We start from the raw sequence: 27065 nt of genomic DNA on the forward strand, positions 1-27065 counted from the left end.
GCTTGGTGCCTCTGGGCCAAGGGAATACAAAGCACAAAAACTCCTCCAGGTACCAAATATATCACGATGACTCAATAAACTGCTGAGATAAAATGCTATCATCTGGTGAAACCCAGAGAATGGATTGACTCAAGTGCAAGGTTATTGTAGAAAATAATTGCTCCAGTGGTGGAAGAAGTGATTGACAGAAGAACACAATGCTCAGGGTTAAATGGAGTGCAGTATCTTCCCAGAAGAGGTCACTTTCTCAGTTCAAGGGACAGAAGTTTTTGACATAAAGTAAAAAAGTTGTGTAAAAATATAACACCACTTCTTTTCAAAGGCAGTGGCCAGAGGTGACTGGTATTTTCCCAGTAGAAATTTTTATTTCTGTTCCAGGTTGTTTTAAGGACTAAGGCAGTGTTGCCCTGCTGTTATACTATGATACATTTTTTTCCTGCTAAGCTTGCGACTACTGCTTCATTATTAGAAGAATTTACCTTCAAATGAATATCCATGTTTATTGACACACCTGCGGTACCCTTTTCTGTTATTTGCCATGCAAAAACACAGACGCTCTGTGTGTGCAACTGATACTGCAGTGATTTCCTGGGTTGTCCCCATCAGCCTTAATGTTGCCCTCTTTAAAACATCCCTTTCTTCAGTACGTAGGAGTTTTAGGCTTGTCTTGGGGCTTGGTTTGCCTCCGCTGGCACACCAGTGCTGGGAGCTCTCTGCCGGCTCAGCTGCGCAGCATCCCCAAGGGCTCCCAGTCAGCAAGTCTGGGCTAATGACGTCATTCAGTTTTACATGTCTTTCATCACCACTGGCGACAATGGCAGGCTCTTGGTGTCGAAACTTTGTTGAAAGATGCTAATTAACGTCCTCAGCAGGACTGTTCCCCAGACGGCTCTGGGATGAGGAGGGGTGAGCAGGGCCCCTTTCACACACCATGTAAAATTCCATCAAGCCCCTTAGCGTAATGAGGACCGCTAATTGGAGGGATGCCCGCAGCAGGAAGGAGCTGGCAGGTTTCGCCTCTTCCCCAGCATGGGGCTGGGCTACGGTCTTGCAAGCCTGCGTGTTGAGGCAGAAATTTGGGAGCAATCCAACAGAAAGCCACTCTGAGCCTGACCTTGAGAAACAACGGGCAGGAGCCAGGCAAGGAGCTCTCTGGAGACAGAGAAATCCCCATTGCTGAGCCTACTGCCAGCCAGCACTGTTTTTGGAGCCTGCAGGACTTTGTGTGCATTTTTGGGGGGAAGCAGGTAAGATTCTAGTTGATTTTATTCTAGTTGATTTTTTTTTAAAACAGTTCTGCAGCTCGCCGCATGTTTCGTGACTGCTCAGGCGACCCTGTTTCCCCCATGTGATCCCCAAGTTTACGCATAGTGGTTTTAAGCCCAGTGGCTTCTAAAACTACCTAAAGTGGTGTGGGCATGTGTGGCAGCTTAACTGATCTGAACTAAACCGGGGGAAAAAATCTTGGCCCTGAAGCAACACTGATTTTTGAAGAGACTGAATTCCTTGATTATTGTTGTACATTTTGCCTAAAATTAAGTACAGCGAGATTCCTGAATAGCAAAGAGACACCTCTGCCTTTGCATCTCATCACAGTAGCTGTTGAGAGAACTGTGTTGTATTCATTAAAATGTAAGAGATAGCATCAGTAATGACCATTCAAGGGTATTCTGAAATTCAAAGCACAAAAAGTCGTGTCAAATAGATTAATCTTGGTTTCTTTCCTTCTTCCTTTATTAAGCTTCATGTTTTCAAGCGTTTCAACACAACAATGTTTTTAAATATAGTGTAGATTAAATGCTTATGTAGTCACAGGACTCCCAAAGCTGTATTTTCAAGGAAAAACCCCATCAAATATATCAAAACTTATGATAAAATACCTGGCATCAGCTTACTAACATAGTAGGCAAATAGATAAATTGGAAATGGGCCAGGGATTGCAGGAGATGACACTTCATATTTTGCAAAGAAGCACCATGAAGATTTCAATGATCCACTGAAACGACACATTTGACCAAGAACACGGCAGCATTGAACAGTGTTTCCCAACACCCAGAAAATGATTATTTCCTGTTAATGAGGTTTTTACAAAATCTCCCAGCCATATTGCCCCGGTCGCTAGCCTTAGGACAGAGGCACTTGGCGCTCCAGATATTTTCTGCAGCCTGTTCCAAGAAAACCGCAGGAGTCCTGTTTTCCTTCCAAACAGAAGGAATAACATTTAAGGCATCAGTCAGCTCTTTCCAAAATATTTTGAGTTTTATACTATTTCTTCCACTGCTCCAGAGTCCTTCTGATAGTGACAGGACCAGCCCCAAGTCCCAGGACAAAGACCTTTGCCTTAGGGAAATTTTATTTGTTGCTGGCTATGAGTTCGTTGGCCTCAACGCATGGTTTGTGACACATCTCATCCATTGCCTCTCAACTGCCCGCACCATTACTTTGGTCCATGTTATTAATAAATATTAGTGTTTATATTTTCCATAAAAAACAGCTTAAAATACAGTCTTTCATGTTTTTTTCCCCTGTGCTTGGCTACTGCTGATATTTTTTACAGCTTCTGGCTGACCCTGTCAGATAAGAAATGGTGTCTGTTGGTCTGTCCATCCTCCCCCCTTCACTGACTGACAGTACTTTGCTGCCCTCGCTGCAGAATTAACCTTATTGCTCTCGTGATAAGCACAGTGAGAAGCGGATTAGTTCAGCAACGTTATCTGATCATGGCTGCTTCCTTTCTGCAGAGGGATACAAAAAATTCTCTCTCGAAGAAATCCTTCTCCTTTTTCTCTCCCACTGCCTCCAGTATATTTTTAGGATAAATCTGGAAGTATATGGCAAGTCTGCAAGTCAGATCTAGCAGGGAGGGAGATGGACAGGACTGTAGGATGTTACAATGTGTCTTTTTACCACAGCCTGATTTCACTTGAATCATTCTTTCTTTTACTGATGTCTCTCGGGACTCTACTTTTTATGCTTCAAAACTTTTTTCCTGAACACTTATTTCTGAGCTATTTTTGGCTTGCTTTCATTCCCTTATTCTATTATTCACATCCAGAATGCACGCACACTCTTTGAAAGAAAACCAAAAAAACCAACAAAAACCCTCCACCCAACAAACAGACTGCCACTACTCAAAGATCAGTAAATGTAAAGTCCTGAAAATCTTAAATTTAGCAAGTTGGTAGGGGGCAGTGGGGAAGTCTCTCTGCCCCCTACTGCCTCATCCTCCCCTCTCTTACCGGCACTGCCTCTAGTACTTTCTGGAGCCAAATCAGTTTGCTGAAAGAGCAGACCCAGTTTACTTTTGCTGGGTTAGGTATCTCCAGGACCAGTGAGCTGTGGTGGCTCAGGCAGGTGGTTTGCAAGCGCTGGGGCCAAGTAAGAAGGTGGTGGGAGAGTATGGCCAGAAGTGGGAAGGGGGTGAAACTGGTGAAACAGAACTTCTCCATTTTACTGAGGTGGGTAGTGTGTCTAACCCTTCCCAAGGACTAGCCGGGGGTCAGGCTCAGGCAATGCTTGGTAAGCACTGGCCCAGGAGCAGATCACCGCAGAGAGAGGAGTAATCTGACTCCACACTGATCCCATCCCGCCTGAGCACCCTGATCTGATCCCTTCCTCCTCTGGTATTGTGTTTGAGGCTTTAGCAATGCCTAAAGCTGGTCCCTGCAGGCCAAATCGGTGTCTTCATGACCCTTGGGTGATCACTCACATGCCTTGTTAAATTTGGGCATGCTCCAGAGTGGAGCAGGGAGATTTACTAGCCGGAAAAGTTTGCTTGTTGTGGAGCAAAGGGCTTGAGAGAGTGACAGGTTAGCTCTACCCAAGGTTTCCTTCCTCACGCCTCGGTCCCCTCAGCCCCAGCAGCCTGAAGCATCTCCACTGCAACCTCACCGGCGTGGATGTACGTAAGCCTCAGAGACCTGTAGGGACACAGCACACACCTACTGAGCATGTGCTTTAAAACCATTCCTTTAAAATTTGAAATAGGGCAAAGTGGGTGCATTTTTATGGGGAAGCAAAAGGGGCCCACCCCAGAGAGCTGCTCACAGTTTGAAGCCCCCATTTCACAGCACGGGGCTGGAACATCGCCTGAAGCCTGCTGGGCATTTTTAGCGTAAACAAACCAACCCTGCTTTCCCCTGCCTGCCTTCTCAGGCAGGTTAGGAATCACATGGGCTGAAATTTTCAGCAGCACCGCCAGCCTGCCTGAGGCAGGCCCCCGGCACACAAAACGTCTGCTGGAACGGTCAAAATATGGCAAAGTCATCGGCAGGGGAGGGCAGGTGATTGCTCCCTCCTCAGGTCGAACACCAGCCTTTGGGAGCCTGAATAGCAGGCGGCGCGTCCCAGCTGGAAGCAGGATTCTCAGGTTATCAGAGCAGAAACCTCACTTGTCTTCCCGACGTTATCACGTGTGACCTTCTGCCTCTCTTGATCTGCTTAGTGGCCGCTCTCGCTGGCTCAGCTTTATATCTGTGCTTTCCAGCTTCACCGGTGCCCTGCCTGTGAACAAGCCCGTGCCTCTGCTCCTCTGATGCTGGATTACCTCTCTGAGTCACAGCTCGGTTTGTTTCCAGGAGAACGCGCTTTCTGCAGTCTCTCCGTGACGCCCCTGAGGACGAGATCGTGGCATCTTTAATCTCCCCACCCGAAGCCCCACCGCCCCGGGCCGTGAGTGGATGGCAGCGACTTCAGAGGGTGCCTGTGCCAGCCTGGCAGTACCACGGCTGCGGGGTATGGATATGTGAGGGGAGATCTTATTTTTTTTTTTTGTCTGTTGTGATCATTTAGGCATCCGTCCTGCAAGAATTCATGCACACATGTATTTTTCATCAGAAGAGCCCTAAGGAATTCCATTTATTTCAGGAAGATTAAATCCCAGTCTGCTGCTGCTATGCCTGAGTCTCGCAAAACGCCGGCGTACAGAAATGTGGCTCCCCTGGATTGGCAGGCGCTTCATCCCCATCTCTTTGCTCTCCTGGGGTTGTCTTCAGGGGGTGTCAGGGAGGAATGCCACAGAGCTCTGATCCCGAAGCGCTGCACGGAGCCTCACCCAACTCACAGAAGGATCCATTATTAGCTCTGTCTGTGCTAATGGGGCTGGGGCTGCACAACTTCTCAACTCAAGTTGGCTCTCCTTCACCCAAGCAGAAGAACCTGCCCACATTTGTTGATGTAGACGGGCCTCTGAAGTCCCTGCTAGCTGCTCTGGGCGTTGGCATAATTGCTTTTATGCCTTGGAGCTCCTGCCATTGGGGATGGCTGAAGCACAGAGCAGTTGATAACGCTGTCATCCATCTCCAGCATGTTGTTTCCTCACCATCAAAAATGTCTTGGTGGGCAAGACACACCCACTTTGGGCTGGATCACTCAGTTTTGGGGCAGACCAGATATGGAGTTTAACGAGAAAGCTAATCTGCCTCTGAGGCTGTAGTTCTTCAAGGTGGGGTGAGCAATTTAATGACTTGCTGCTACCAAAACCACACCAAAACTATTTTGCCTCCAGCTTTCTGAAGATCTGCAACTATAAACCTTTGCGTCCAACTCCTTTTTTTTTTTTTTAATGAAAATGGCCTCTTCCATGAAACTGCTTTTAGTTTTGCTTTAAAAAACACCTTCCTGGTTTAACATCTCTTCACACTCTGCACTGTAGAGCTGCAGTACTCTTCCTAAGCAAAGGATGGTGATTGGCTTTCTATTAGGTAATGTCACCACTTAATGGCCACAATGGAAAAATGCTTTCACTTGGTAATTACTAGTAATGATGCAGTGGTTGTAAGTCTAATAGATGTTAGCTGGACATTATTTGGGGCTGGGGAGGACCTGAGCAGGGTAATTGCACAGTGGTGCTCTGGTGACACTGATCTCTTTCTCTCCTATGTGTGTCCAGGTTAGTGTTTAGCCATAGAGGAGTGGGTAAACACATAGGCAAACCTTTGAGGACTTCTTGTACCCTACAGAAACAGCACGAGCACAGTAATGACTATATGATAGAGCAGGAGAGGCCACACAGTAGCCTAAGATTATTCATTTTCACTCAAGTAATAACTGAGTTAGGAACATCTTCTTAAAGATGGCCATTTAAACTTTTATTTTTCATGCTGGTTAATACAGACGCAGGGACAGCATGCAACATACAATTGAGCTTTGCTGTTGATAATCATTAATCAGAGACAGTAAGATAGGAGCTTTGCTGCCTTTGGTCAGTGAAGAGAAAATGGGGGAGCAGAGACCAGTCATGTTTTGAAGCGTGCAGTGCCCGACGAGGGAGCACGTTTTTCAGAGGCCTAACTTGGCCCACTACTGGACAAATTTTAGGCACCCGGGCAAGAATAATCCTGGTGTTGTTGACTCTAATGCAACACTGGTCCTTGAGTTTAGCAAAGTTAACACTTCACTTTTGATCATTTCATATGGAAGTTTTGTCATGGGGCTTGCGTTGGCCGTTTCATGAGAAACAGTGCTACACTAAAGAAAAAAAAAACAACAAAAAACCCCAGCCCAATACCAATATAACCGAATCTCTGAATCATTATGAAGCCACTAAATACGCCTATGGAAAAGTTTTTCCATAGTAGTAATCTTGCATGACTTATTAATGTATTTTGTGCTTAAAGCAAGCCATACTGAAATGTTTGGAGAGGAAGGAGAGAACTGCACAGCAGAGGGAGGAGAGAAATACACAGCAGAGAGAGGGCTTTTTCTCTTTATCTGAAAAAAGGAGCGTATGTTGTAAGGTATATGTTTCAGTAAAGAAGCCAAAACCCTCAAATCTCCACTACTGTCACCATTCCTGTACAGTTCCCATCAAACCTACGGTCTCAATATGTGAAACAATCAATCAGTCTCCCTCAGCCAGGGAGAGATCCTGCTGCCCGAGGCACAGATTGATTTCCCTGCAAGCGCACAGCCAATGGCAGGCTAGGCTAAAAAAGCAACAACGTAAACCAAAGGCTGACAGAATACCTTCATTTTGGTTTCATTACGGACAAATTCCACCTCCTCTTATTTCATCAGAGGTTTCTATCCCATATTCATCTCTGGTTTCCACTTAAACATCATGTATTTTCATTTAAAATAAACTCTCACACACAGAGAACTAAACTCCTACATGTAAATGAAAAATAAAGAGCAGGAATATTATTCGAAGATGTAAACACATTCTCTGCATAGCAGTATATTGGAAAATGTATCTGCCTTTTCCCTTCCCAGCCTATGTGAGCAGCTTCAGGAATAAATTATCCAAAATGATCTGAGGCTGAGTTTGTGACAAGAGCAATTATAGTTATGAAACACGTATATTTTGTTTACCGCTATTTGAATTCTGTGCACAGGCAATGCATGTGCAGATAGGGAAGCCGCCTCGCTTCTGGAGTGCTTCTAACCTAATTGGATGCGTAATGGGCTCAGAGTCTAACTCTAGAGGAAAAATATCGGATGTCAGCAAGCATGTGGAAGGTATAAGACATTTTTCTTGGACAACATTGGAATAACTTAAGAAAGATTGTCTTGGACTATGTGGATCTTTCTTAATCAAGGGCAGTTGTTTTTTTTTCTTGCTAAATGACAGTCTTTGTCACAAGTACTCTTCTTGATCCTGAAACATGAGTGTATACAGGGGTGTCAGAGGTTCTGAATTATGCAGGTGGTCATCCCAGAGTGATGACTTCTAGCCTTAAAACCCATACATCTCTCTCGGATGTGAAAGAAAGGAAAAAAACAGGTGGTAGCTCCGAGTTTGTACATTTACAAATCCCCTATGAAATTGTTTGCTCCAAATTTATACAAAAATGTCAGCTGAAGCCAACTTTCCTTCGACCTAACCGTTACCGCTTTCCCATCAATTGCATGGCAGTGGCTTAAAGCAATACCTGAAAAAGGAGGACGTCTGTTGACAGAGGTACAAGGAGCAGAGGGTCTGCAGGGAAGCAGCAGAGCAGGCAAAGGGTGGTAGCGTAACAGATCAGAAAAACCAAAGGGCAAGAGCGGGACCCAGTTCTGTAAGGCCCTGACGAATTACATTTACTCCCAGAAGTCAAAGACTTGTGCCTCTTGCTGGGGATGAAAGCTGCCTGGCACGTGGTAAGAATATTCTTTACAAGCCCAGCCTTCACAAAGCCAAGTAACAAAGATGTGCGTTTTCCCATCGCTACACTGAGACCCAACCATCTGACTGCCACAGGGACCAACTGACATAAAGGCTTATCCGTCCTATAACTGAAAATCCAGGTTAGATCCACGCTCTGTTAACTGTTCGGTTCCAAGGGCTTCAGCATCTTTTTTCAGTAACCACACACGGCGATCAATATTTTCAAAGGCCGTTGACACAGCCTTAAAGGCATCCCATCTGTGTCGATCACCGGAGAGCTTCTCATCTCCGTATATCCGCATTAGCCTTCACAGGGAATGAAGCCGTATTAAAAAAAGACATCGAGTATGAGACCTCTAAATAATACCCAAACGGATTTATTACAGAGTGTCAGTGTGTTGCAACATCCAAATGAACATCCAGGAGAGAAGCCCCAGAAAATATCAGCCCCTGCACAGTTTCTTTCAGACAACCCTTGCGTACATCATTAAGTCTTGCCTGTAGTAAGTCAAGCCAAACACAGCATGCCAACATTTCTATTTTTCAGCCTGCGCTAAATAAATGGGTTTCTCCTATTGTTTTTTAATGACAGATGTTTCCCTTTGAATTTTCATGCGCTAGCATAGGTCATTCTACTGTCAGCTTAAAATTCTGTGTGTCTACGTGAATGTAGATGATAAACTGCAATGTTCAAACCTGCATATGAGTGAATAGACCCCTCTATGCCACATTTTTTTCAAAACAGTGTCTGTCCATCGCTGTTCCCTGCGTTTGTTAAGGGACAATGTTCTTCCACCCTACCCTTATACTAAGAACTTCCCTAAGCCAGCTAGATTCCTAAAAATGCCCAGAGTCAAACTTATTCAGGAGAGCTCTCCTTTCTATTAAGCATTTGTTTGAGGCCAGGAATAGAGCTTGGCCCAAAAAAAAAACCTTGGCAGGTCTCGGTAAGGGTTCAGTTGAAAGAGTTATGTAGAAATCCGTGCCTGATTTAACCGCCTGCCTCCAAACAGCAAACACAAAGCTGGCTGCCTTGCCCCGATCCCCCTGCCCAACCTGCCAGCACAGCACGTTCCTGCACGGTTGCATACCTTAGTCAGGGATGTGACAAATTGTCACTTCTGACCATTTTCATCAGTCCACCCGGAGGGATGCTGCGGCTGGGCTGGGACACGTGTACCCTGGGGGAACTGTGGCTACAACTGACCCTGGGGGAACTGTGGCTACAACTGCATCCCTGTGCCGGCAATGTACCTTCTGCAGACCTGGCTTACGTCCTCAGGCTATCTGTACTATGAGCTGGTAAAAAACAGTCTTGGGCAGGGAGGGGGGGGGGAAACTAGCCTTTATAAACATATTAACTGATGAACAGATTTGAGGATTAAAAGTATACTGTGGCTGCTGCTTGCAGCTTGCTTTCAGCTTGCTCAAAGTGAAGCAGAGCTACTGAATCGTCAAGCTTGCTTTTGTTAAAAATACTTTCTGTTTATTCCCCAAACGCGGCATTCTTAATTGCACCTATAAATTACTTTTTTGGTCCTGTAGTGTAGCAGGATGAAAGGCAAGTTTGGAAATGGAATCTGTCAAATCTACAAAAGTACATACACCATAATGCATCTGTGCTACAAACTGCAGCTTTCATTAAAGCAGTGATTTTTAGTTGTTTCCTCGTTGGTCAGCTGCAATAAAGAAGATATTAAGAAACAAACAACAGCATTACCAGAGACTATGCTAATAATCCTCCACATCCGCTCACTGTCCTTTATTCTTAATATTTTCAGCCATTTCCTCCTCTACGGAGCGCGCATTCACACCCCCGTGCGCACAGACACACGCGTGCACAGACGGACAAAGAGCCGCCTCCCAGCAAGGAAAATGCCCCGCATGAGGCTACAGACCGCTGAAGGCTAAAACATTTCTCTACAACACCCCGCAGTTGTCGTCAGGGCAGAAGTAAGATGCCACAATAATTTTTTCTAAAGAACGCTAGCATGTTTTTTGACATTCCTCCCCTTCCTCCAGCAAACAAATATTTTATCAGTTTTACCTTTAAAATAATATGCTTCCTGTCTCCTTCCCAAATGCCTGGCCGGAAGAAATGACCTTTCCTGCCAGCAGAACAAGTTTCTCTTTATTTCGGCATGTCTTGCCTTCTGCAAGCAGGGCAAGAAGCGACCAAGGTTGTGAGCGCGGGAGCCACGAGGACTGTCGGGGATGCCGGGCGTGAAAGGCGCGTTTATTCTGCCTCTCCTGAATCCCAGCCCCTCGGACTGCTCGCGTCCGGATCGAGTGTGGAGAATCACGTTTCTGCTTAATCAGGCCGGCTGCCTGGAGAAAGATGATTGCAAGCAGATGTACCCGTGTTCTCATGTGAAAGGAATTTGGGCTTTTGTGGCGGCTGTACGATGAGCGACCGGCACCCAGGAGTACTTCAGTGCTCTTTAATATCTCACAGGTGTTGGGAGCCAGTATCTGATGGCGCAGCAGAGCTGAGACCCAGCAGCCAGGAGGTGCAAGGATGGACGGCACACCTAGGGTGAGCAGGAGGACCAGAGGGAGAAGGCAGGACCGGCAGGCTCACCTTACTGTAGGAAACGAGGCTCCATCCCATGCTTCTAGTAAATGCCAGTCATGCTCAAAACCTCACAAGGCTGCAGCAACAAAACTATGTTTTACTCCAGGCACAGTGGTTTTTTGTGGATAATCCAGGAGGGATAAACAGAACGGACATCAGTAATATCAAAACAATTTCTCTGAATCTGTAACTAGTCAGGGACAGACAATGTGCATGGCATCTGAATACTGAAAAGGTCTGGTTTTCAGTGGGACCTCCCAGTAACACTGCAAATGGCCCAAGGAAATCACAATCAGTTTAAAGAAACTTTTGATGCAGTTACAGCTGTATTTTGAAGGCATGTTATGTATTTTTAGTGCCAGAAGAGCTAAAACAAAATTCATATCCAGGCATTCAGTGGAAATGGATGTACCTATTGGATCATACCTCAGGATGTCTCGCCACATGGGGGTGAATATTTGTGGACGCAGCACGTGTCTGGACATACAGTGGGGAAGCAGCTGCATGCAGTCCATAAGGGCTCAGACAATCCACACAAGGCTCACCGAAAGCCAACCAGCCATACATTCACATTCATGTAGGAGTCCTGAGAAAGCAAGGCTGTATTTACTGCCACCGCTTGGAAGTAACATGATCATGCACACCTCAAAAATACCACTACTGCGGCTTTCTGTTTACTGTGCAGAACCCAAGCCACCTAATGTAGGCATCTAAGCCTAAAGGAACAGGACCTGGAAGCCTCCAAAAGCTTTTTTTGTTCTTTGTTGACTCCACAAGAAACATCAGCGCTTACTTGAAGGGTTCTATCCTCCTAGAAGACTAAAATTTAGTCTGGTCCCTGAGGCTCCGATGCAGCGGACAGTTTTTTAACAGCAGAGGTGGGTTAAGCAATCCCTGCCATGCCTCTTCCCGCACTGTTGTGTCTGCACACACAGCTCTTCATACAGCCATGCAGTGATCCAGATCAGGAAAGTGGCTTTGGCTGCAAGTACCCCAAGGGAAAAAAGAGAAACAACCTCCCCATCACTTCACCTGACCTCCTGTCACTGACTGAATGAGCCGCAGCACAGCGGACAGGAAGGCACCAGCCAGGGATGAGGACCAAGTTAGACGAGATTGAACCACCCTGATGGCTCACCACCATGAACACCCTCTCTTCTCCTTTCATCCCTCGCAGGATCTGCCCTCCCTGCTTATGCAACCTTGGGTCCAACACCATGTCTCTTCAGCCAGCCACTTTAGATCACTAAACTGGCAGAAGAATAATCCAGCAGAAGACTAACAGCAACCATGGAGGTGGGCTGCTCTCCTAGATGGCTTTGTGAGCCTAGTGCAGTGATGCACCTGACTGGTGTATGACATGGGACCAGGGAGAATGTAGAAATGGGCAGCTGAACTCAAGCAACGGGACTCTCTTTTGAACAGCAGAAAGGGGTGAGATTGTTCCAGCCACCAGGAGAACATTCTCTCAAGCAAAAGAGGCGATTTGGGAAGCATTGCCACCCAACGTGGCAGTGTAGCCATGGCGGCAGCTGATGATGGTGAAATCAGGAAGACTGGATTTCACCCCCCATTTAATTGTGGGGTGGCAGCAGCCAAATGCTTTGTGATAACAGCTGTACAAACACAGCCATGATGCTACTTGCTCATAGGTATTCCTTAAGAAGCTCTCATGACTCTTCTGCCCGGTTTGCTGGAAAATGAAGAAGCCTCTGCAGAGGCACCTGCTCAAAAGCCACTTGATGCCAGCCCCTCCAGTATTTTGTCCTGCAAGGGCTCTAAAACCCCTAGCCCTCTGCCCTGCCCAAAGGTCTTCTCCCTTATAAGTGAGTCATTTCACTGCGGCAGGCGAAGAGCTGCCAACCAGAGCAGTTTCAGGACAGAAATCCAGTCCTCCTGAGGCTTTTGGGCTGGGAGAAGGAGAGACAAATCTGCCCCTGCTATCAGTGTTACAGCAACGGGAAGGGACTCCAGTGGCTTGGTTGCCTTTCATCATCTTGCTAACTCAGACTTTTGCAACAAGAAGATAGTGCATGACCCCAAGCGCTAACCCTCATGCAGGTTTGTGTCTGGTCTGCACTGCGCGCACCTTCCTGGGTCTTTAGAGACTGAAGCATGTGCCAAGGGGTCACCCTCTTGGTACCTTGCAGCAGCGTGGACAGAGATACTGCTGTGATGGGTGACTCTCCTCTGCCACAGAGCAGGGGATGCTGAGGGCACCCAGACCTTCGCCGTAGGCCCTCACGGATAACTGGTTATGCTGATGTGCCTGAAGGCCACTTGCGGGAGAGCTTCACTGCTCCCTCCTCCTGGACACTGCGCCCCACGGGATTGTCCCCCAGCCTAAAGGTCTCAGTGGTGCCTCGGCATACCACAGCCAGGGGGGAGGTGGGACACCTTGCAGGGGGCAGCTACATCGGAGACACCGCAGCAAAGGTCGCAAGTGAGAACAATCCCAGCGTATGGCCTGATCTAGGCTCATTCTGCGGGCTGCATTTCCCTACCTGAACATTTGACACATGGATAATTATCAAAAGTCGCATATCAGATGGAAACCTAATTCCCTGCCTGTCCGGATAAAACACAGACAGGCAGGAACTCTGGGAGAAACCTTCCACAACACAGAAACCGAAATTTCAGCCAAGCGAAAACTTTGCATGAAAGGATTTCTGATTTTGTACACAGTCCCCTTTCTTATAGTCTGTGACCAGGTTCTGTATTATTCATAATCAAAACTTTTCTGCATAGTCCAGAACAGCTTTTAAGCAATACCCCAATTCAGAGGCACAAATCTTTGAGCACTACAACCAATTGCCCAGATACTCCTTTTTGGTAATTACTAAAAAAATAAGGATTATGAAAAGAGTCATGAGACAAATCAAGTAAGAGTGGGTGAGAATTTTGCCTTGGTAGATAGCCTTGTGCTATTAAACCAGTAACTGGAGCAGAAAGCTACTTCTAGACAGATGTAAAGGGAAGGAAAAAAAAAACAACAAGGGGGGTTGACGAGTCATTAGTCTGAATTACTGGAAAATGGGCAGCAAACTGACAGGTAGCTTCCAGCAAATTTTTACTTAAAGGTTTAGCAGAACCTTCCCAGCTAAAGCTTTGAGAGGAATTTCACTCCCGATCACTAAGAAAGGCTCAGACGTTAGCCCGAGGAAGCTTCAATATTTAGAAAGCTGATGATGCAACTGTGATGGGGAAATGTCAGCAGAAGGTGGCTGCCTTTAGCAACAGGAGAGGTGGCTGACAAGAAGGGAAAGAACACAAATCCTGTTCATGAAGATATTTTATTTCACATTTCTTGACCCATATTATTTAAATAGCACGTCAGCCCAAATTAGAAAGACACAGTTTCTTTTTCGACATTTGCGATTTTGTTTCATGTTGCCTGTAATAGCGGTAAACAAATCCTGCAGTTACTGAGCTATACAGTAACTAAACCAGCTATTTTGGGGAAATTCTTCCTGTTCTCCTACGGACTCTGCCTCTTTTGGCTGCTGCCCCTGCCTCCTCACATTCCAGCCACGGCCCTGTTTATTCACGGCTGTATTTCGCCGTACCAGTAACTCACACTGGAACACATTTATGCCTCTCTCCTGTCCAGTAATGGACCACACTATGAATGGCCCCTTCTGTGAGGACACGGGCGGGCTCTCAGAGCAGAGCAGCATTTTGTTGAAGGCATCAGCACACAGGTACTCTGCTGCCAGCTTTATTCCATAAATAACTACAGCAGCATTTTTTGGGGGGAGGGAACGCGCAGTACCCCCCATCCCAGTTAAGTGAGTGAATTCCATCAAAATCCCCCTCCCCTTCAGACTTCAATACTTGTCTCAAGCAGATGGCCCCATAAATAATACATCCTAGGAAACCTGATCAGTCACCTCTGGGATACGCTTGAGCTCCTGTCTCTCATCATATCATCACTAGATTAGCTCTGGGAATTCTTTTAATTTAATCCTTTTAACAGGTCATGTGCGCAAGAAGCGGTGACTGAGAAATTAGACGCGTTTGGTCGGGCTAAACAGTTGATAGCCTGGAGCTGGCAGGTCCCCACTCACTGCTTTCAGGGGGCTTTTGCCACTATGCTCAGCTGCTCACCCCTCGCTGCCCAAGCCCGAGGTAAGGGAGCCCAGGACTGATGAGGCTGAACATGAGGAGGCCGAGAGAGAGGGGCCAGGGGACAGAGTATCTGAGCAGCACCATCACATGTGGCCCAGGGGCTTAGCAGGCAAAACCATCCTTTGAGCAGAAGGGCACTTGCTGCCTTCTCCGGGAGTCAAAAATGTCATATTTATTTTAAGATGTAACACAGAAATCCATAAATTCCATTTTCTTTGTCTTTAGTACCCCTCACTTTTTCAACTTACGGGATTTTAGCAGGTGCTCAGAGAGGTCCCACAGGATTTATTCTCAGCCTCACCCAACCTCACTCCAGGCACCTGGGCAGAAATACCAAGTACCAGTGATGAGGTGGGTCCTTCTTACAGTTAACCCTGTGGTGACGCCAGCCTCGGGCCTTCCTGTCCTCCTCCTCTCCCTCCCCTGCTACAGCCTGAGCTCCAGGAACATCGGCAACATCGGCACCGGGGCAGTCCCGGCATGGTCCTTTGCAAGCTGAATGTCATCTCCCCAACCTCACCTGTGCTGGGAAACATGTTTACAGCACTGCTCTGTGAAAAACACCACAACCCTTCCTCAAAGGAAAGCAAGAAAGAAAAATCTCCTTTTGCTATTGCTAAGCTGGAGCTTCCAAGGCCTCGGTGGGCAGAGTTTTACCCGCACAATTCAGGCAGCAGCAAAGTGCGATGCAGAGGATGGAGAAATGGGACTCTTCTGAATTATTTCCCTGCCAAGAAAATTGCATTGCAGATCTACACCCCGACACCGCACTCCAGGCACGCAGCTTATACTGCTATCATGGGAACCTCCAAACAGCTCCCTCCTCTCGACTTCCCCCACCACTCAGTCCCTCTCTCCTGCTTCCTCCCAGGCACCAAGGAATGGATGCAGCTGAAGCCCTGGATGGGTTTGTGCCACCTTCACTGCACGCATCCACAAGGATGGAGGAAGCCGGGGAAAGAAGCATGTCTGTAGGTACCTGCTCCCCGCAGTCACACGGGCTGCAGCAGACAAGCTCAAAGACCCGTTTCCAAAGGGTTTGGAAACCACTCTGCTTCTTTAAAAAATGGGACCGGAAAAGAAAAGCTGGGCTTGAGTCCTTATCTGGAAATGCTTGCAGGGTGCAAATATTTGAAAGTAGCACTGCTAAAGCAGAATGGCTTTTAAATCATAACAAATCATATCTTGCATTTCTGTAATGCCTTTCATCCTATGTTTTCTTCACAAACATAAACACATGAAGTTCAACAACACATCTGGCCAAGTATTGTGCTGTGTGGGAGCTTTCACATCCCAGCTCAGTAGATGAGCAGACACATGGGGTCGGTAGTGACCCCCAACCCCACATCAGACAGGATATCTGCGGCAGCGGTTGGAACGTGACCAAGATCTCCTGACCACCAGCCTTATGCTCAAGTTGGGAGATATCTTTCCCTGGTAGCCCTGTGGATTTATTTCTCAAGAGACCAGGTCACAGATCCAGAAAATAAAATCTCGAGGTGGGGGAGACTGCAGGGGACAAAGCAAACTCAACTTTTCCAGCTATCTTTTTTGAGCTGTTCAGTGTCTATCCAATACATCGGCAATGTGGAGATGTCACCCCATTTAGGTTTCTGTCTCCTGCATGCCCGGTTGGTATCCTACTGGAAACCAATTATCAAGAGACACATTTACTGTGTGGCGAATCAGAATTTGTTATTATCACCACCCCATTAATTTCCACACACATCTGCTGGAGTACTTGTTTCTGCCTGTGTCTCACATTTATCTTCATCTAATCCACTTTTTACTGCCCTTGTCTTAGTGCCAGCAACTATCATGAGGCGCTGTAAACACTTGTTAGTTAACCATTTGCGATCACCAGCTCTTCAAACTCCACATTACGCTACTCGTTGGAGTTTAGCGAGTTTAAGTTCTGTGATATCGTGATTATTCATAACTATGTTATGAAAGAAGTCACAAGCAAGCACCCCGAGCCGGTGCCAGCCCCTCAGGGGCAGGAGGGGAGAGGAAGTTTGGGATTTTCAAAGAGATCTGGGAACGAAAGGAGCCCCGTTCCTTCTGGATGTCAGTGGGGCTGGGCTGTGCTCAGCCCCTGTCAGCTTCTTCGAGAAAGCTCAGCCTAAATCCTTTGATAAGCAGATAAGTCATGAGGTTTTGCACGTCCTAAGCCCCAATGCAGCAGGAAGGTGGAGTGCTGCTGGCTGGTATGAAACCTCAGCCTCAGCAGCCTTTCATCTCCTGTCTTTCGGCCACTGTCCAAATAGGACACGTCCCCAGCGAAGGGGAAATGTTGCTGAAAAGACAACGCATCCCACTCTCAGACAAGCCGGCTTCCTCTCTGCGCCGACTGCCTACAGGACACCTCAGGTTAAAATGTTTTCTGCTGAATCAAAAAGAATTCCTCCCATACTACTTGACAACCTCTTTTCCTCTGTCAAATGCAATTAGCTTCCCCTAATTAAAGGGCTGCAGCCAATCTCAGCAGGAAGCCGGAGGAGCTGAGTCCTCAACTAACAGCTTTGCATTTCTGCTCAGTGTTCAGCCAGCCGAAGGCCAGGAAGCCCACGCCGACCCCCTCTGGGGCATCACATCGCCTTGGATATCTCCTCTTTGAGGACAGGAGCAAAGCCTGGGCTCCAGCAGCCCAGGAGGCTCAGCTGCTGCCAGGCAGGGGTGGGCAGCAAGAGATGGCCATCCCGGGGCCTGTGGGACACCATGCGGGCAGCTGGTCTGTGCTCAGCGTGGTGGACACCAGCAGATGTTATCCAAAGGTTTCTTCTGGTCTAATTCCCTATCTGGTAATGGGCTAAATAAAACATAAAAAGGGTCTTGATACCATTTCCCACCACCAAATGTTTGCCCTGGTGTGATGTGATCTGTCCTGTTTGCATTTATCGTGGCCAGTTGGAGTTAAATTTTTTCTTTCTGCTTTCCTGTGAGATACATATCTAAGTAGTCATACATTGACAGGACCAAAATATCCCCCCAGAGCCCCTCGGGCAACTGCACGAAGCCTGGATGCAGGGAGGTTCGTTGCACTAATGGCTTAAGCAGCACATGCCAGCACTACCGAGACATAGAGTCCTCCCCAGGCTCCCCACGGAGCAAGGAGACAACAGGGGGATCATCCTATTTTCATTTGCACAGCCACCCCCAGCAGTGCAAATAATATGCGTGTGTCCATGCCAGAATCTCTTCTGCAACCGATCCCCTATAGCTTGCTCCCTCTCGTCTACTCGTCCCTCCGTGACTTTGTACAGATTATGTGCAGTTGATTTTAAGAGAGCGGCATTTTACAAAGAGCATGCGTTATCATAAACTGACAGAGGCACCTCGTGTAGTCGTGAACGGAGCCCACCTCCTCCCCTGTTCAGGCACTCCGACATCCCATTAACTTTAGCAGTAGGAAATTACATCTTGTGTCAAGGTTGAATTCATTCTAACTTCAATTTCTCCCTGCCGGATCTTGCTATCCTCTTGTCCGCAACTTTATACCACCCCACCATTCCCTTATCAGACAGATTTTTCTGTGTGTAAGAACGTAAGCCACCGCTCAGCTTCCTCCTCGGTATGATAAGCCAGCCTGTCTATCTGAAGTCACACCCGGGAAGGCTTGGTCTCCAGGCTGGGGGGGTCACTGTGACTGTCCTCATGTGTGCTCTCCCCAGTATTTCCTCATCCTCTGTGCAGTGTGGACCCCATAACTGGGCACCTCACTCCAGAATTGGTCTTTCCCATGCTGCATAGAGGCATGGCGACGTGCCTGCTTCTGTCTGACGCCCCTCTTCTTGCGCGGCATTGCCCTGGGAAGTCGTGTCAAGGAGGTTATTCATAACCACTCTCACAGCTTCCTGAGACAGACTCTCCTGTCTTACGGGTATTCCTTACATTTTCCAAGCTTTCCCTCTATCTTTAGAAATAGTTAAACATGGTTTGGATGGTGATTATTCAGCAGACATTATACTTTCTCAGCAACCTGTCATTACTACTGTAGTTTCATCCACTAACTTTCCCACAGTGCATTTTATTTTACAGCACAGGTTGATCGTAACACTTAGTGATTTAAATATTAGATGAAATTTTGCTGGTTAAAATTCTTGAATTATTTTTTTTCCCCACAGGTTGTCTTGGCTATAGTTAAATATGGGTCTCTTCCTCTTCAGATCTGTTTCTGGTGATGGCTTGGACTATAATGCTGGCTGTCACAATGATGCTCCAGGCTCTTGTAGTGTAGAAGACAAGAAGACTGTTGATCTTTATGCCAAAGGTAAATCCCAGCAGCTTATTTAGAAACAATTTAGCTATTAAAGTTAAAGTTTAATTACTAAAGTACCTGAACCAGGTACCAGGTTAATTAGACAGGATCAGCAAAATCTCATTCAGGTGTAGTGGTTTCCTTATTTCCATTTAGATATGGATCTGTTTTGGCTTCAATGGAGTCTGCTGTGAACCTTCATATCCAAGTCAGCAAAAATGCCTGTAGCCTTTTTTCTCTTCTCACTTGCTTTTTTTTTTTTTTCTTTCCAATTTTTGTCAGTGTTGATTACATAGTGGCACTCTGCTTCACTCCAAATGCGTAGTTCTATCTGAAACTCACTGAAGCTCCTTCCATTGGTCTCAGAAGGCTCTACCTGAGGCTCATAAACTATGCGTTACCTCAGCTGTAAGCATCTGAGGTACGTAAAGAATATAATCTCTTTCTATCATGTCTTCTTTTTGTTCCTTTTTTCAAACATGCCATACAAGCTGTTAATGGAGCAAATGACATGGAAACATAATCTGTATTCCTACCGGTTTTGTGGCTGTGCTTGCTGCTTATTCCTTATCACCCGAAGCGATAAAGCCATGTTGGTGATACCATAATTGAGTTTAGTGGAAGTGATTTATCAGGTTGCTAACAGAGAATGAAAAGTTCCACGGGGGGGAACAAGCAGCAGGAGAATATGAACTTTTCAGAAACAAGAATCTTAGTTTTTATGCAAATAGTTGTGCTAATGAAAACCAAGGGCAAAAAAACCCAACCCCATAGTAACAACAATTTTGCTTATAGAGCAGATGATAGCTTATCTAAAGAAAAAGGATTTCAAAGTTCTTGAAATGTCATCTGGGTTTCATTATCTCTCTGATAACACCCAGTATGTAGGATCTGTTCTTCACTCCTTGGTGTTAACTGATTGGGAATAAGTCTATAATTCTTCATTATGCAGAGAAAACATGGAAGAGTCCCACACTCGTCCCATACTTGAGCACAGGAACGACAAACATATTTTTGGTGTTTCTTTCATGGGAAAGAATAATTTTTCTCAAAAGCTTTTGCTTAGTTTATTTTTCTATTCTTTCTTACTTTTATGAATTATTATCTAATATTTACATTGTAGGAGCACTCAAAAACCTCAAACTCAGGGGCCCATCATGCTGAGCTCCAGGTAAGCATCCATGAAGACATCAGGATTTGTAAGTGAATGTGCACCCAATGGTTCACAAGCTGCTGGAGCTTGTGAAATGGCAGAGCGCTGCATCCGTCCTCGGTGGCCTCGGGCCTGGTGGCTTCCACTCTGCTAGAATTGAGGAGAAAAGTCACATCTCCTGGCAGGGGCTGCTGCAGGGACCATGACCACCTCCTGAAGGTGACACCAACCTGCAGAGGGAGCAGGTGGTCAGATGTCCAGTATCTGCAGCCACGTGTTTGATGAAATTACACCTCAGCAGTTAATCAGTAAGCCAATGGGTTTAAAATTAAGCCAGTGCTTCAAATTGTTCCTGAACAACTTAGGAGGAAGTGCTGAGACCTGGCACTGATAATTTAGCAATGCTAAATTGATTGAGAGCTCATAGAGTTTCTGGGCACTGGTGTCTCTGTATGGTGCTTACCTTCTAAGCTTACCAACTTCCTCACCAAGGACAAAATAAATCCATTATCACAATAGGTTTAATCTTATTTGGCTGGGGAGCCATCTTTTTTCTGAGAAATTCTCCTTTTTGTTTAATTCATTGTTTTGTTTTCCTCTCTAATGGCAGAGAAACAGCCCTATCAAGAATTCCTAATTTTGATAAATTAATCGTCTCCCTGTAGAGTGATCAATTACAGGAGGTGCTGGGAAACGCACTTGCACGTTTCAGAATGTCTCAAATTCATTAGCTATTCCACTTGAGTTATGAGTTAGTGAGCAAGACAAAGGAAAATGCCTTTGGAATAACTCTTTGCAGCTTCTGTGTTTTCAAATAGGCAGCTAAAAATTTACCATTCCCTCCTTTTCAGTTGTTTGTTTTAGTTTTCATATGAAAGAGAATGTAATCAGCTTTTCTATTAAATAAAAAGATGAGGATAAAGTTCCCATTGTTAAATCACGTCTACCGGCATCTCCTTATCTCCACGTTAACAATTGTTATTTTCTGAATCTTCTATTTCCCATTATCCTGTGTGTATTTAGTTGCTGCTTTTTCTATCAAGATTTCTCTAAGGCAAGACTCTAAAATTGCTGTGGCAACATTTTGCTACATCTTTTCTTCTCTTTTTTGGAAGGCAAGGGTGGTTTCCTTGCTTATAACTCATTCCCGAAGCCAAGCAGGGCTGATCACTATGGGACCAGCATGGAACTTTCCATCTCTTCTAGACCCTCCTTGGAGCTACCTTGAGAAGCCTGCACCATGGTCCCCTGTGCTCTTCGTTTCAGAAAAGCCACTGGGATGCTCAGAGGCACTGGGGGTGCAGTGTGGGAGGTATGTCTGGTCTGTTATGGTTAATGCTGCATTCTGACCCTTTAGCCACGCGAAGCCACGATGAAACGTTGAAGAGAGGCTTGGGTACCTCTGCCTCAGCTCCTGCATGTACCCTGATCATCTGCTCTCCAGTTCCTGTGCCAAGGTAATGCCTCCTGGCCAGGACAGTAATGCCGCCGTGCAGATTCATTAAACATCTGTGGGGTAAGGATGCTACTCATATAGCAACTACACGTCCGCTGTGTGAGAGACTGTGCGATCCCACCTGATGAAACAGAGGTGACAAACAAATGAGCAGGTGTGAGGCTGTGGAGATAAGAAAGAAGAACTGTGCAGAGGGCTCCCAAGCCCTAGAAGAAAAACGTGGGTGAAGGAGTTGTCCCACATCAAGTTCAGCCAAATTCTGCAGCAAACCAGTACACCGAATAAGGAGGGGACTCGGCCTGCAGGATTGCTGTGGCTGCCAAAAGTCTTTCCTGTTGGTTCTTGAACTATTGTTTCATGACTAAAGCATCCAAAGGCCTCAGGCAAGTTTAGGACTGCAATATGCAAAGGGAGGCTGCTGCTGCACGGAGAATGAGAAAGCCTTTCTGTAAAAAGCAAATTCAGAAGAAGAATATGCGATTCGAAGTGAAAAGGGTTCAAATCACTGAAGGCTGTGGACTCCAGGCAGTAAGCTGCTCCCCTCAGCTCTTTCTTCTGGGCGACTCGCAATGTTCAGAGCTCATTACAAGAGTCCTACTCCCAACCCAGGCCTGAATGCAAGTAAAGCATTGTCAGGGCAGTAGTCCAAACTCTCCTACAAGCTCAGCCTGAACAGCTAGTAGCGGTAATGCAAGTGGAAGAAGGCTGCTGAGTCATTAAATCCAGTCTTTGGCAGTCAGAGGCAACCATATAATGGAAGGATCCACACCCCTTCTTTGCTTTGCCACAAAGCGCTTCATTAAGCCATGACAAACTTAATATCTTTGGTGCAGAAATAAAGCACATAACAGCCACCTCAAAGAACCATGGAAAGGTAGCAAAGAGGGTCCTGATCTCCTAGGACCATGCCAGAGTAAGACATCCATCAGGGAAAAATGCCCAGATGATCTCCCAGGATGGACTGCACCCTGTGTTACCTCGGGAACCCATTGGTTCTTGGTTTGATTCTTATTTCTAACCTGGTGATCATCTCAGTTCTGAGTCTGAGGACCAGAGAGATGACCCAGCCACTCACAAGGTTGCCCAGCCCTACACAGAGAAGCTTTGCCTCCTGTCCACCTTCTCCCCTCCTGCTGTAGCCAGTCTCTGATCTCCAGAAGGTGGAGAAACACCAAGCACGTTTCTTGTCCAGACCTTCCCTATTCCCCACAGCTAAACTGAGCATCAAGGGAAGATGTGCCCTGGGTCCTACAAAGGACCATCAGAAGCATGGGATTAATTAATCTTTATCCCAACTTGGCAGAGTAAAAATCAATGGAGCATTTTGCTAGGGAATCTGTGGCTGAGGGTCTAGTTGCATTGTCCTGATTAACCCTGATTTGGAAGTTTAAGTCTTAAGCCATTTCTGATCATCTCATATTGAAACTTGAAAGCTTTGGGAAGTCATACATGCTAGCAAGGGACGTGGTAGGTAGAAGGCCTATTGCCTGCCAAATTAATTTATTTAGGGCAACACATTTCAAATTGGAGTTTAAGAAAATAAAAAATAAAAATCAGGGCACCTTTAAAAGTTCCTTAGCTCCTGCTGTTATTTTCCTGCATGATGTCATGTTCTTCTATTTTTGAGATGAAAAACACTTCCACAGCAACAATTTTGATGTCACAAACAGAAAATAATGATTCTAGGAGAGGGAGATGAAGCAGGAGCAGATGACCTCTTTAAAACTGTTAATAATAATAATCCTCTTTTCCTGCACACACCTTTGGTGGCAAAAAGCTAGAAGAGAAATACAAAAATGAAGTGATATACAAGTCCCAGAACTGTCACTGAAGACTATGATTTGTTTTAAAGTGTCCAAACGAGACATAAGTGGGTCTTTTACCCTGTAGCTATTGCTGACCCCAAAAAAGCCAAAACAAAACAAAAAAACTCCTCTTTCTGCTGTGGAATGCTGACCAGAACATGGTCTTAAGAACCACATCAGTGCAGTTCCCACAGAAGACAAGGTCAGAGTTTGACCTTTCACTTTATTTTTAAACACACTTTTTTGCATTTAAACATGGAAGTAGTAGTAGATTAAAAAAAAAAAAAAAAGTCCAGATGCTTGATGAAATGTCAGCAAAGAATCGGTTGATTCTGCTTCCAGTGGATGCATTTAGTGACCTTACTGCAGTGGTAGACCGCCACAGTTTACTTTTGGAGGGATGAGCATAAGCCAGTGCATACATTATTTTATTAGGGTGAAATAAATGTCTCAGAAAATGGCAGAACTGAAAGAAAAGGAAGAGGAAAAACACCAGCTATGAAATTAGGGCAAACTTATGATCTGCCTCTAGTGAAGAGAATACATAAGATAAATCAGGGAGAATAGAAGGATGGTACGTGCAGTTCTGAAGGTGGGCAAGAGAAGACTTCATTGAAGTGCCTTGAAAGAAAAGGAGACTTTGGAAAGAAAAGCTTCTTAAAACATCAAAAGATAAAGGACACCAATCAGGCTTAGCAAGTTAGTCTTTGAAATGCGGTACCAACTTCCAAGTCAGCAAAACATGTATAGATTTAAGCACAACAGCAAAATGTTCTCTCGTACTTCCGAAAAGGAAAGTTACTTCCACAAATGAGACTGCATGCCTCTGTCAACAAAATTCCTTTTTCTGCAGTCTGCGTTTCCAAAAATAAACCAGTAAAGCAGAAAATCCTCATGTCGAGAGAAATCGAGAGGACCGCCTAAGCTGCCTATTTAAAATCCTTCCCAAAGTTGGATGCAACCACTTGCTTACCTCTGCTAGCGCACATCTAATCGCTGCAGATAATGACCCGATTGCAGTACATAATTCAGACACTTTTGCAGCCCCGATTGAGTACATCTGGTTGAACGCAGACCACCTGCCCGCCATCACTTTCAGTCCCCAGTCAGGAGGACATTTTAGCACTAAAATGGCAGAGCCCAGTTAGAGGAGCAGGGGGAGGACAGCCCCAGTGCTGGTTTTCTTGCTCAGCTGCTGAGTATCCGGCAACCAAACAGGCGACACATGTAAAACAGCCACACCTATCCAGGCACATACATGTCTATTTTATTTGCTTCCATGAGATAAAAGGAGAGATAGAAAGTACGGTTTCATTTCCAGCTTGCAAGAGATGATTGCAGACAACTTGGAGAACAACAGGACGGCTGAAGTGATGAAGCGTATTTTCCAAAGGGGCTGCAATGCAGCCAGCAGAAAGAAAACCCCACTGAACTTTGCAAGAGGAGCTGGACACATATACGGTAATTGCATGAATGCAATTTCTGCGGGACTTACTTACCCCTGCTTCGGCAGGGAAGTTTGCCAGCAGCCCTGTGCTGCATAAGAGGCGGAGAAGAGCGGTGCTTCCTCAAGCCGCCCCGTGGGATGGGACAAGCGCGGACACCTTCCCCCTTCTCAAGGGGGACTTCTCAAGGAAAAACTTCCGCAAATCCAAGGGAGCAAAACAGGGAGACCCATTCTCTGTTTAAAAAAAAAAAAAAAATAAAAATTAAAAAAGTTATTATCATTTTGTTCTGGTCCTGCTAAGGACGCCTGAATAAAGGAGAGAGAGAAGGAAGATATTTACTTATTAAAAATAAATGATTCAGAGATTAATTTTTGAGACTTGTGCCATATGGCTGGAAAACTTCTCAGGGAAAAAAAAAAATCCTCCTGAGACTGAATTTCCTTTTGATAGGAACTTAAGCAAGGGTGTGCTCACTGCGGGCCTCTAAACACTCCTTGTTAAAGCAGATGCCTGGCTGCTTACCTGTGGCAACGACACATGGCTCTTCCTTTCATCAGCGATTTGGTTTACGTTTGAGCGGCCGGGTTTATAGCTCTTCAAGGACTTCAAAAAAACGTGACTTGTCGGTTCTCTTCCTAATACACTGCTCTTGGAAATAAAGACGAGACAGCATGCAAACCACATGCTAAATAATGTTTAAATGCGTGTCAGCTTTAGCACCCCTGTTGTTGGAAGGCAGCTGTGTGCCGGGGTGACCTCCCCGAGGTTCTTTGGGAGGAAAGAGCGGAAGAAAGGCTGCAGGTTGCCAGCCCCATTTGGGGATAGAGAAGGGGGGGCAGGGGGTTGCAGCCACACACACCTGCCCTGCCCAAACCTAAAACCTGTGCCAGTCCCCAGCCCGAGTTTCCCGTTTGGGAGAGATGCTGCACTTCGCACTCCAGTTTGAGATTAACCAAAGGCACTGGGCAGACTGGGAAGGGGCCACCAGACACCTGGATTTGCAATGGAAGTGGGAGATTTTGATGCAACTAACAGGCATTTCAGGGACAAGCTGTTTGGATGGGTTGTAGTGTTGATGTGTGTATTGCTGTATTTAATTCCTGCCATGTATCAGAAGTTGCATTGTATATGAAAAGACAAAATGCCTCCTCAGAATGGGGTTTAGGTCAGATTTTCTATGTTTCAATGGTTTGTGTGGTGTTCTGCTATGAGAAGGTTCAGCAGGCAGGTGTGATCTGGTGTCTGGAGCCATGATTGTTGTGTGTCTCATAGTTCTTAATTCAGAGCTGTTTGCAGAGGTTAATTTCCAGCTGCCTGTGATTCTGGACACCTTGAGCTCAGTCCAAATGTCATCTGTAGTGCTTAGAGCAGGTTACTCTCTTATTTCAGGTTTGCGATGCTGGAACCTCCACCAGGAAGCACAGAGAAAACCCCTGGCAGAGGAGGCTGGTGAAGAGATACTAGCAGAGATGAGATGTATTTGTGCATGAGTAACGCGAGTCTGTCTTCAGTTGCAGATGCCTCTGGCTGTTCAAGGAAAGCACTTCTCCATACTGAGTAAAACACAGACAGGCTACATCCCAGGACTCAGGATCAGGCAGGGAGAGCCTCGACCTCCTCCATCACCTGCACATTGGGCCATAAGGCAGTACACTGACGGCAGAGGGTCACTTTTATTCCATCCTTTGGCTTGCACCTTGGACGTGGACGCAACAGGATGCACCAAGGGAGCTGGGAGGAACAAAAACTTGGACCTGTGTGGAGTTTTGGATCAGACATCACCCTGATGGTTTATCAGCTCCTTGATGAGATAGGAAGTGGAAAAGGCAGGCTCCTGGGAGACAAGGGATGAGACCTGCTAAGGAGATGTGGGTCCTGCCACTTGTTCCTTGCAAGGAACGGGTTAACAGCATGCGATAGAGAAGGTCACGTAGGCTTTTTAATTATGTGTCATTTATTGCTTGAATCCTGAAGTGTCAGGGTCCTGCTCAGGCAAAGGGACTGCAAAATAACAAAGGGAAAAACATCCTTGGGAGAAGGCTGTAGGACTTGGCTGGGATCACTGCTGGGGAAGAGGCTGTGGCCCCTCTGTGTCAGTGGTACAGGGGGGCCTGTGCGGGAGCACCCCAGCAGCTGTAATGCAGCTGATGCAG

General features: G+C 46.1%; 1 protein-coding gene and 1 long non-coding RNA gene across 3 annotated transcripts in view; one reads left to right on the top strand and one right to left on the bottom strand.

The window, feature by feature from the left end:
* Positions 1–25036, bottom strand: part of ECRG4 (ECRG4 augurin precursor) — a 33437-nt gene extending 8401 nt beyond the window's left edge. Inside the window, exon 1 of one of the 2 annotated variants that reach the window (XM_063338811.1) lies at positions 24964–25036. In XM_063338811.1, the coding sequence (XP_063194881.1) occupies positions 24964–25006 (43 nt within the window). In that variant the 5' untranslated portion in view covers positions 25007–25036. Of the gene's footprint in view, positions 1–10136; positions 10399–24963 lie in introns of those variants that run through there. The other variant, XM_063338818.1, reaches the window with a different exon arrangement.
* Positions 1098–21038, top strand: LOC134517394 (uncharacterized). The gene is made up of 5 exons (XR_010071615.1): positions 1098–1247; positions 4487–4734; positions 18917–19062; positions 19333–19471; positions 20174–21038. It is a non-coding gene; the product is annotated as an uncharacterized LOC134517394 (long non-coding RNA).
* Positions 25037–27065: the final 2029 nt, after the last annotated feature.

The sequence above is a fragment of the Chroicocephalus ridibundus genome, chromosome 1 (assembly GCF_963924245.1).
Source record: "Chroicocephalus ridibundus chromosome 1, bChrRid1.1, whole genome shotgun sequence".
Classification (NCBI taxonomy): Eukaryota; Metazoa; Chordata; class Aves; order Charadriiformes; family Laridae; genus Chroicocephalus; species Chroicocephalus ridibundus.